This window comes from Phyllopteryx taeniolatus, chromosome 5 (assembly GCF_024500385.1).
Source record: "Phyllopteryx taeniolatus isolate TA_2022b chromosome 5, UOR_Ptae_1.2, whole genome shotgun sequence".
NCBI lineage: Eukaryota > Metazoa > Chordata > Actinopteri > Syngnathiformes > Syngnathidae > Phyllopteryx > Phyllopteryx taeniolatus.
Genome location: NC_084506.1, coordinates 32111223 through 32123036, shown reverse-complemented (window position 1 = coordinate 32123036; position 11814 = coordinate 32111223). Strand labels below are relative to the sequence as shown.

Sequence of the window (11814 nt, the reverse complement as noted above, 5' to 3'; positions counted from 1 at the left end):
ACGCGGTGGTGGGGGGGGGTTACTCGTAATAATAAATATATTAAAAACAAAATAAATAAATGTTTTAATTTGAAACAAGAGTCAATTTAAAAAAATGTGAAATCATTGTGGGTAGGACAACTACCTCACAATTCAGAGGTAGGGGGTTCGAATCCGGGCTCTGGCCTTCCTGTGTGTGGACGGGGGATTGTTTTTCTTCCTCCCACGTTCCGAATAATAATAACCAAAATAATAAAATAAAATAAAACATGCATTGTTAGGTTGTTGTGAAATTGTTAGGTTCAATGAAGACTCCACCAGTGATCCCCAAGCAGCGTGCCGTCACACATTCGTGTGCTGTGAAAGATCATCAGGGGGTTGACATTTGTGTTTGAACTCCAGTTGTACGGATGAGGCAAGGCGACCTCGACAAAATATTTGCGGCTTGGACGCACATACCTCGGCTCAAAATTTTGTCATACCAATGTGAAAATGATTCCACTCATGTTGCGTTTCTTAGCATGAATCAATGATGTTTACCTGAAAAGTACTCGTTGGAGGGGTCAAAAAGTCGCTAAATATAGCAACTAAATGGCTTAGTTGGCAACACAACTGCTGTGGTAAACTAGCTTAAACTAAATGAGTAGTGAGTAAACTAGTCTTTGCCGTGGACATCGGCAGCCTGCGACGCGCGTTGAACTATGGAAGCCTCTAAAACAAAATCGACTATACCAATATTTAAAACCAAAAAAAAGACGTTCTGACAAACAATTTGGAATTAATAGATAAGATCGCGACTTGTCAATTTTGATGTCCTTTGACCACCGGAGGTAATTTCCCTTTCTCTGGCCTCCAGGCCCTGCTCCCAAAAAATATTTGTTTACATAGATCATTCGCCAATTTCAAATTTTTCGCGCGCGTGCTGGAGCCCATCCCAGCTATCTTCGGGCAAGAGACGGGTTACACCCTGAACTGGTCGCCAGTCAATGGCAGAGCACAATAAACAAAGAACCACTTGCACTCTAACCAGTCGTCCACCGTGCCGTGCGGCATTAAACCTTATAAATGTTAATATAAGTAATTTTGCCAACACAGTGGCCATCTGGTCGTGTCTTACTTCTGTGACGCGAAAGGTAGAAACAGTTCAGTTTAGTCAACGTTACCTTGATGTGGTTAAGTGATTCTGGGAATTTACTCTGGCGTGTTTTGTAAAAGCAAAGTCAAATCAATGAAACCACACTCCCAACCATAGACAGGCCATGTTCTCTGTACACTACAGTTACTGGAAACAGTATTTCCCCCAATACGTGGATTTTCTGCTGCAACTTGGGTCACACAGGATGTGGGAAACTTACAAGATACCAACCTAACCTTTTTAACACCAGAAGCAAGTCGTGATACATGTATTTAAATATAGATTAAAACCTAGAGAACAATGGTGTCGCATCAATGAACTTGTGTTTCAGCTTAAAACAATAGTGGTTTGCAGTCTCAGTCACATGGCAATTGTTGGAATGACAGCCGGACAATTGAGCCTAATTATGTATTTAATTAGAATGTAAGACAGACATCATTATGATATACATACAACATATGAATGATACGGTGATTATGAATCCATTTAATGCAGCCTGCACAAACATGCACACACATGCCTACACTCCAATGAGAAACAATATTGATTTGACTGATTGTCAACTGCTTTAAACTGGTCTGTGGTTGTATTAATAATCAAAGCAGCTATATAATTAATGTTCACAATACAGCTCCATTAACATGGACATTCAAAGAACAATCATTAATGTTATATCACAAATCAAACAAAATGAACAGTATGAATATCTCACAGCTTCATTTTGTATGGGAAAAGTACGTTCATATACATTTTTAAAACACCTTTACTTGCTTTTGAGCATCATCTAGGGAAATAAAACCTCAGCAGTGTAAGCTATTGACATCAACACAAAGTCAAAGTAAGGCAAACTGAATTTACCCAAAAAATGTAAACATTTATCGTTCAACAACAGCAAAAACAAATGCCTTTTTGGAGGTTGCGTGAAGACGATTCAATTAGGTTTTGTTCATAATGTTATGACCAAACAATGATACAGCTCAGTGAAGTAGACGTCAGAGCACGTTTAAAGCAAAGTTGAGCCAGCTCGTCGATAGCTGAGAGCTCCGATCACACACAAGCCAGCAGATCAATGTGCGATATCGTAAATAGGACATGGCGTACTTTCTTTCCTTATGTAAGTCCTTTATCTTTACCCCTCCAGCAGGCCATCAGGTGTAAGTCATAAAACCCTTAAAGTTGACCTTTGTGTGCACCAGCATATCATTTCCTTCTTCCCGTACGATGACTTAACAAACAGTTCTTTTTACTGTCACACCTTCTACCCACCTTCCTCCTCCTCCTCCTCCTCCTCACCTATGCCCTCCTGCCTATGATCCATTGGCAGCATGTCCTCCGTGAGGGAAAGCGACAAGTCAGTTGTCATTGAAGCGGGCAATGGTGGAGAGAAACGTGGCGGAGCTGGCGGGAGTGGCTGAGGGCGTGGAGACGAGGGATGGCAAAGGAGACCAGATGGATGCCTGGAAGAGAGCAGAGAAAGCGTTTCAAATGGCGGCCTCCGCTCTAATAGACACTCAAGTAATTGCGGGGTGTATTTACCACTTCAATAAATAAACAGTGTACCTCAATTAGACACCTTCTTTTTATACCTCAGGAACAAAAAACAGGCGGTGCCGCTATCCATTCATGTTTCTATAGTCTTCATTAGGGTTGCAGATGAGTTATCGCACCTGATTTTAGGCAAGAGGTGAAGTACCGTACACCCTGGACTAGTCGCCAGGCATCACAAGGCACAAACAACCACCGGAAAGTTAGTTTGCAATGAACCTAACGTGCACGTTTTACCTGGAGATAACCCATGCAAGCACGAGGACAAAATGCAAATTCCACACAGGAAAGCTGGAGCTGAGATTCAAACCCGAGCCTCTGAACTGTGGCCCACTAGTACACCATGCTGCCTGGCAGTAGCACTAGTTGGCTGTTGTTATCCTTACTGTCTTCTGATCAACTGTACCGGCATGTGTTGTGGTAGATGTCATTACCTCAGCACATTGTACATTATGCAAATAAATGTAATTAATCATTTGGAGTGAGTCAAAAGAATACAATACACAAAATGACTGGAATATACGCCCCCAGCCACTACATGAAGAACACGGTACGTGCGCTCACCTGCAGCGAGACGCTAGACTTGTTGGTCTTCTCTCTGACTTGAGCCATGGCTCCTTTGAGTCCAGTGGATTTCTCGGTCATCTCCAGGGCCGCTCTCAGCAGTTTGGGAGTCTCGGGCCTGACAGGGCTGACCTGGACCTGGGCAGGCTCCTTGGCTTCTTCTTTGGGTTCAGGTTTCTTCCCTTTCGTGAGCATCTTCCTGTGAGGAAAGGATGAGAAGAGAACTTGCAAGAAGCACATATGACTTACAGAACAGGGAAAAAGCTGGCGTTTTTATGTACCACTTATATTGGGATCTTAAATCGGGCTCTAAATCAATGTATCAAAAATTGAAATCTTTTCGAATCAGAATCATTTTTATTTGCCAAGTATGTCAAAAACACACAAGGAATTTGTTTCCGGTAGTTGGAGCTGCTCTCGTACAACAACAGACAGCCACTGTGATAAAATGTACTTTTAGGACATCAAAACACACTACAGAGAGTCATCGATCAATGGAAGATTACCAGTAATATGGTAATACTGATACAATGACAGTTGTCCAAATGATGCAGAGTCCTCAATTTAGAGCAGTTTGAAGTGACTAAGACAATTATCTGGTGGAGTGATAATTGTGCAAATAGTGCAGAGTCCTCAAGAAATGTAAGCAGTTTAAAGCGACTACTAGTGCGATAATCTGGAACAGTGACAATTGTGCAAATGGTGCAGATAGTTCTCAAGCACATGAGTGGCCAGTATTGGTCAACAACAGATATGCAAATAGTGCAGAGTGACGAGACTACCACGGTGACAGCGCAAATAATGTAGTAGTGTGTCATCAGAGATATGCAAACTTGGCAGCATGTTACAATGGAATTGTAGGTTTAAGTGGTTGATGGCAAACTGTTGGAATGTCTGCTGGTTTTAGTTTGCTTTGTTGGGTAGCGCCTACCTCAGGGAAGGAGCTACAAGAGGTGGTGACCAGGATGAGGAGGGACCAAGAGGATTTTGCATGCTCGTCTTAGTTCTGACAGCATGCAAGTCCTCAAAGGTTGGTAGGGGAATACTGACGATTTTGTCTTTTTTTTGGTAGCAGCACCAAACCAGGCTGTAATGGATGAACACAGGACTGATTCAATGACTGCTGTGTAAAACTGCCTTAGCAGCTACTCTAGCAGGGCGTGTTTCCTGAAAAGCTGCAGGAAGAACATCCTCTGCTGGGCCTTTTTGAAAATGGAGTTGGTGTTGGTCTCCCACTTTAGGTCCTGAGAGACTGTAATTCCCAGGAACTTGAAGGTCTTGACGGTTGACACAGGGCAGCTGGACAGCATGAGGGACAGCTGCGGCGAAGGATGCCTCCTGAAGTCCATGATCATCTCTACCGTCTTGAGTGTGTTCAGCTCCAGGTCGTGTCGGCCGCACCGAAGCTCCAGCCGCCCCATTTCCTGTCGATATGCAGACTGGTCACTGTTTTTGATGAGGCCGATAACTGTCGCGTCGTCTGCAAACTTCAGGAGTTTGAAAGCCGGATGGGTTTAGGTGCAGTTGTTCTTGTAGAGAGAGAAGAGGAGATGAGAGGGGACACATCCTTGGGGGGCCCCAGTGCTAATTGCGCGTGTGGATGAGGTGCTGTCCGCCAGCATCACCTGCTGTGTTCTGCCATTCAGGAAACTGTAAATCCACCGGCAGATGCCAGGTGAGACGCTGAGCTGGACAAGCTTGGAGGAGAGGAGTTCAGGGATGATGGTGTTGAACACAAACAGGATCTTTGCGTAGGTCCCTGCGCCATAGAGGTTTTGAAGTTGAAGTCCCATGTTGACTGTGTCATCCACAGACAAGTTTGCTCGGGAGGCAAACTGCAGGGGGTCAAGCAGGGGTCCTGTGGCGCTCTTGAGGCGGTCCAGCACGAGGTGTTTAAAGGACTTCCTGACCACAGATGTCAGGGCGACAGGCCTGTAGTCATTCAGACCCGAGATAGAAGGTTTCTTGGGGACTGGGTTGATGGTGGAGTGTTAGAAACAGGATGGTACTTCACACAGTTCCAGAGATCTGTGTAAAGACTGGAGTGGTCTAGGTCTAGGCTTTATTCATCTTTTGTTGTTTGAAGATACGTCTCACATCCTGTTTGTGGATGGTCAACGCAGAAGGGGGAGTCAGAGGTGTGATGGTGGTCGTCGGTGGTGCGGCTAGGTGCGTGTGGTGTGTGAAAGGTATTCAAGTCGTCAGCCAGTCCTTTATTGTTCTCCGCTTGAGGGGATGATCGCTTGTAGTTAGCTAGCGATTGTAATCCATGCCAGACTGATGCAGAGTCATTAGCAGCAAACTGGTTTTCCAGCTTTCTGCATGATTTCTTCTTGCGATGTTAATTTCCTTTGTCAGCAGGTTTCTGGCCGGATTGTACAGGGCTCTGTCCCCACTCCAATAGGCGTCCTCTTTAGCTTGGCGAAGTTGGCAAAGTTTAGCAGTGAACCACGGCTTGTTGTTATTTACAGTCCGAAATGTCTTTGTTGGTACACACACATCTTCACAGAAACTGCGGTGCAGCGTTCGTGTTAGCCTGGGGGGGGGGGGGGGGGGGGGGATGTAAACACCGGCAAGAATGAATGGCGCAAACTCACGTGGCGGGTACCGAGCAGAATGACTTCCAGCTCAAAAACAGCGACTCCGAGTCCGGCTGCAGTGTGTGTTGAGCTCCGTGACGTCGGTTCACCATTTTTCGTTGATATAGAACCATATTCCGGCACCTTTTGTTTCCCCCGATAGCTCCATATCACGGTACACTCAGTGAAGTTGGAAACCGTGAAGAATTACGGCGCCATCGTCGATGCGTTCACAAAGCCACAGTTCCGGCAGAACGTCCTAAGTCTTTACTGGTCTTTGCGAGAAGCTGAAGCTCGTCCATTTTCTTGGGTAGAGAGCGCAGATTTGTGAGGTGAATTGACGGGAGCAGCATTTGAAATCCTCACTGTCAGAGCTTAATTTGCACTCCGGCAGGCTTCCCTCTGTGGCGTCACCTTCGCTTCCTCCTCCACCATGCTCCATAGACCGCAGCTGCTCCACCGGTAAGTAACTCACAGAATGTAAGTTGAGTGTAAGTAAGTTGCGTGATGTCTCCAAAGACGAATGAAAAGGACAAAAACATAGACAGTACGAGAGAGCGACCAATTAGGTAGGCGCCCTCTTGGAATCTTAATTGTAAAACAGTTCCAACAACTTATTGGGAACAGTTTGGGTATGCAATTTTCTGTTACGTCGGTGACCAACTTCCTATTATTTTCCATTGTCACTTGCTTTAACTGTACTGTAATAGACAGTCGTCCAAAAACGTTTGTCCATTAGGCCGTGAAAAAAAGCCACCTATCGCCTACCTGGCTTTCTTGCGCAGCAGTTTCTTGGATTCGGGATAATGGACCAGAATCTCGTTCAGGTCTTTCTTGTCCAGGATGAAGAGATTGGCAAAGCCGTGAGCGATGACATTTGCAGTGCGCCTGTTGCCCCCGCCCACTGCAAGCAGACTGCCAATCAAAGAGAGGCAAATGGATCTTAAAGATGAATACACACTTGGAACTTTTAATGCACGTTGAAAAAATCTTTACCTAATCTCGCCAAAGACCGAGCCGGCGCTGAGAGAGACGAAAACTGTCTTCCCATCTGGTCCTCCAACCACCTGCACCTCCCCTGCCTTGATGATGTACATCTCCCGACCGACCTCACCCTGAGGAGGAAGACAGTGAGAAGAAAATGATGAAAAAAATTAAACAAAGGTTGAAATTTTATACCTGAGACCTGTGACCTGAGAAATGGGGTACACCCGGAGAAATGGGGTACACCCTGGACTGGTCGTTTGCCAATCATGGGATTGACGCATAGTACAGGCAGACAACCATTCACAATTGAGTTTGTTTGTTTGTTTGTCATTTGTGCAAAACAAAATTTGTGTTTTTTAAAATCTGTTTCCTGGATTATAATTATTCTTTGGGCGTGTCAAATGTTATTTTTAGTGTAAAAATGGACGACGGCATGTAAATGGCTAGTTTAAACACTGCTGGCATGAAGGGTGAATTGGCTAAAATGGACAGCAATGTGGCCTTATTTTATCAAATAATCTTGCGCATCAACCTTTGCATCACAAATATTGGGAATTATATTGAAGACGTTATTTGGAATAGAACGTGGTTGAAAATGTCATTTCTTGAACATATGCATTTTTCTGCCCATGCGCCCAGACTTGGGGAATGGCTGTATACTGCACCTTTTTGCAGACGTAATCCCCTGGCAGGTAGACAACTGAGCGCAGGCTTTTTAACATATCAAAGATCATCTGTTGATCACAGCCCTGTCAAAAAGAAGGACAATTACACTGAACTTGAGTGTAAGTTGGTCTGTTGCTGGTGGGTGGTATCTATTTTTGTTTTCTCCAGATGATATGCGACCACGAATATAATCAAACTGGAAGCCTTCTACCTGAAAGAGTGGGACCTTGCTGACAATGGAGTAGTTGACATCTATTGCAATGTCCAGACGCATCTTATCCGGTAACTGAGTCAGCAGTTCCTGTTCATCTTGCATGGCGGACAGGACATTGGAACATCTATTAGTATCTGACTACTGTAGCTGATGACATCATACGTACATGCATCGACAGGCCAAAACATGAAGTATACCTGCATAATCGAAAAAGATTTCAAACTCTGTCTTCACAAATGTAATAATTCTGTGTTGACTGGCACTATTAGAGAGGTATTCGTTTAGCATGTTAATCATTGTTGTAGTATGCGGAAGTGTAGAACTATACTGCATCGTACTGAAAGCTATTTCTAATAGTTTTGCTACATCAGAGGGTGAAAATATAAGACACTTTTCTCACATGTCCTGCTTAAGCATATTTGGCTTTCTTTACATTTTCAAAACAATTATGATTTAATGCAAGGAAGACAATACCGATCTGTTGAGAATCAAGTAATGCTACACCTAATGTAGCAACAAAGAGCACAGCTTCAATAAAGGCAGGCAGTGGAAAATAGTTCATGCTAGTTGAAGCTCTCATTTCCTTACCCAGCATGCCTTGTGATTGCCAAGTGTAGTTGTACCAGGTTTTGACTCTGTTCTGGACATCTTTTGGGATGCGATATGAAGACATGTACTTAATGGTGTTGTCCATACAGGTGCGGTAGTATGTCTGACTAGCTGTGGCCGCACCAACTACGTCACGCATCTGAGAGGAAAAAAAAAAAAAAAAAAAAAAAAGCCTTCATTTTGTACTTTTATGTTACTACATTGTTATCATCATTCTTATTTTTGTTTTCTTAAACCTACCTGCCCAATCATGATAGAAAAGGCAAAGACTCCCACAAAGTAGTTGATGAGCTGGAAGATGATCTCGAACAGGGTGGTGGGGTCTGGCAACCCCCCGATTGTGATGAGGGTCTTTACCGCAAAGTAGTAACAACGAATGTAACTGTGGCAAAAAGACGTTGACAGAAAACAGGGATGACATGAACTTGATTTGATCCTGTTTGAATTGCTGTCTGTCATCGACGAAGCCAAATAAAACACGCAACGTCTGTTTCGCCGACCTGTTGCCTTTGCCGTCGTACACCCACTTGGTGGAGCCCAGCCCTTTGTAGGCAGAGCCCCAGTAGTAGAGGCAGGCGTTGCAGTGAAGGCAATACAGAAGATAGGTTGTGGTCCGAATCACCCTGAAATACAACAGACAATACAAAAGGTGAGGATAAAGATCAGCTGTACCATAAAAGACGCACACTGCCTTGTGTTGTATTGCTATCGCTTAAGGCAGAGATTCCCAACCTCTGTAATCATTATTGAGTTACTCAAATAATGTCTATTTCTTCAGATATCAAGGTCATTGACGTACAGTGACAAAACAGCAAAACAACTAAATGCTCTTCCACTAGATGTCAGAAGGTACATGCTGTACTTAACCAGTGTATCCGCTTTTTGTGACATTTTTGTTCTGTGGTGTTCTGATGTCAAATATGTTTTAATGTCCACTATTAACACATCAGCCATCAGTATTGTCCAGGTATGTTTAGGTATTACACATTATGAGCATTTTGCCTTTTTTTTTTTTTTTGGTCTATTTGATAAAATAATGTTTTCACAAGTGGCTGTTCCGCTCTTATTGTTTTGACTGACATCATAAAGCTTGTCGTTACTTTGTTTTAATGACCCAACAAATGTATGTTATGAACAAATGGAGAAATCTGAGTTGATGATTGACAATGCACATCGCTTTTTATTAAACCAAGTCTGATTGGCGCAAAACCTGGCTTGGTTAATTGACAAATTGGTCAACTCAATGCAAAATACTATACATAAATGTTAATGTCATGTCGGATCCTTACTAACCTTTACTTTATGTATGCACATGTACAACATACAGTGATAACTTTTCTAATTACAGTTTAATATGTGCTGCTAATTCCATCTAAAAACTTGAAAAAAATGTTTATACTCATTCACTTACAATGTAGCCAGCCATCCATTTTGTATCCTGTTTAATGTCTAAACTGACATTGGGCGTAAGGGGACTGGTCAGCAATTCCGGGGCACGTACTGTATAGCGACCATTCACACTCACATTCATACTGTCACTGAGTGGGAACTGAACGCATGCAGCATTTCGCACAAGCCAGGTGAGTTACCCACGACACTGTTCGTGACTTTTTTCTCACCTTTATTTGTATTCCTTAATATGTACGGAGACTGCTTACAAAAGTTTCCATCTATATTGATAGTTTCGGAATTGTTTTACATATTGTGGTAATATCAGTATCAGTAATATCGACTGACTGAACATTACTGGAGGAGGAGGATTAGGTACCGCTGAAGCGAAGAAGACGAGTCAATCAGATCAAGACAGCTCACCTGTAGACATAGGCTTTGGTCAAGATGGCCTCTAAACGCTCATTGAACTCAAAGAATGAGTTGATCTGGTGTGCATTGGCAGAAAACACGATTATTTTAGTGCTATTGATATGCATAAGGAGTTATCATTCAAAGGAAAATGCTCACCTTGAGTAACCGAGGCAGGCGTAGAAGAGGATTGATGCCAGTTTTGAAATAGAAGAGCTCCAATGGAACAAGGCTGGCCACATCAAACTGAAATACGGACAGTAAATGCTCACCGATCAGTTATTTCTTGATTAGGCTTGACATCGTCAAATTTCAAAATTGGAAACAAGATGCAGGCGTGAAGTTAAGAATGTCCATCCATCCTTTCTCCACACAGCTTATTCTGTTCAAGGGGGCGGGAAACTGGAGCCTAGTCCATGTCACGGGAGGAAACCGGGGAACCCGAAGAAAACCCACGCGGGCACAGGCAGAACATGCTAACTCCACACAGGCGAGGCCGGACTTGAACCCGGGTCCTCAGAACTGTGAAGCAGATGTGCTAACCAGTCGACCACCATGCTGCCTCTCAGTTTTCAGAGATATTTAAACTTTTGATTACATTTGACAATTGACATCTATCAGCCTGGAAGAAACATGGAGAAAACATGGAACAGTGGTGAACCTTCCCATTGAGTGGCCGGCCTACAGAGATTATTACCCCAAGAGAACAGCAATGGCTCATCATGGAGGCCAGGACAACTTGTAAAGAACTGCAGGCCTCCCTGGCCTCAGTTAAGGGCAGTGTTCATGACACGACAATAAGGAAGCGACTGGGAAAAAATGGCATCCATGGCAGAGTTCCAAGGCCAAAACCACTGCTGACTTGTCTTACTTTAGCCAAAAAACATCTGAATGATTCCCAAGACTTTTGGGAGAATATTATATGGACTGACGGGATGAAAGTTGAACTTTTTGGAAGGTGTGTGTCTTGTTATATCTGGCATAAATGTAGCACAGCATTTCAGGAAAAAGAACATCATACCAACAGTCAAACATGGTGGTGGTAGTGTGATGTTCTTGGGCTGTTCTGCTCCTTCGGGACCTGGACAACTTGCTGTGATTGCTGGAACCATGAATTCTGCTCTTTAACAGAAGGAGAATGTTCAGCCATCAGTTCATGACCTCAAGCTGAAGCGGGATAACGATCCAAAACACACCAGCAAGTCAACTTCTCAATGGCTTGAAAAACCAAAAGAAAGGTTTTGGAGTTGCCTAGTCAAAGTCCAGACTTGAAACTGATTGAAATGCAGTGGAATGACCTTAAAAGGCCGTTCATGCTAAAAAATAAAAATTAATAAATTAAATAAAATGTTGCTGAATTCAAACAATTCTGCAAGGAAGAGGAGGCCAACATTTCTCCACAGAGATGTGAAAGACTCATTGGCAGCTCTAGAAAATGCTGATTCCTGATTTCGTGGTTTTTTTGAGCTGGAAGCCCAGATTACGAAAAAATAAACAAATAAATACTTGAAATTGTTTAAATTGTGGGCCCCGAATCCATAACCTATGAAAGTTTAACTTTTTGAATGTAATTATGTAAATAAATAAACTTTTCCATGATATAAAATAATCTTTTTTGCGGAAAGGGTCTCTGTATATATATATATATATATATATATATATATATATATATATATATATATATATTTTTTTTTTTCCAATGAAAGAACCAGATGAAAACACAATTGACAAATAAA

General features: G+C 43.0%; 1 protein-coding gene across 5 annotated transcripts in view; it reads right to left on the bottom strand.

Annotated features, from left to right (window-relative positions):
- Positions 1–1513: 1513 nt before the first annotated feature.
- The window catches only part of LOC133478660 (cyclic nucleotide-gated cation channel beta-1-like), a 29074-nt gene continuing 18773 nt past the window's right edge, over positions 1514–11814 (bottom strand). For all 5 annotated transcript variants that reach the window (XM_061774974.1, XM_061774976.1, XM_061774977.1 and 2 more), the window contains 11 exons: positions 10238–10324; positions 10091–10155; positions 8779–8901; positions 8519–8660; positions 8258–8417; positions 7667–7764; positions 7455–7538; positions 6799–6917; positions 6571–6717; positions 3224–3422; positions 1514–2571 (listed from right to left, as the gene is read on the bottom strand). In XM_061774974.1, coding sequence (XP_061630958.1) covers positions 2467–2571; positions 3224–3422; positions 6571–6717; positions 6799–6917; positions 7455–7538; positions 7667–7764; positions 8258–8417; positions 8519–8660; positions 8779–8901; positions 10091–10155; positions 10238–10324 — 1329 coding nt within the window. In that variant the 3' untranslated portion in view covers positions 1514–2466. The remainder of the gene's footprint in view (positions 2572–3223; positions 3423–6570; positions 6718–6798; positions 6918–7454; positions 7539–7666; positions 7765–8257; positions 8418–8518; positions 8661–8778; positions 8902–10090; positions 10156–10237; positions 10325–11814) is intronic.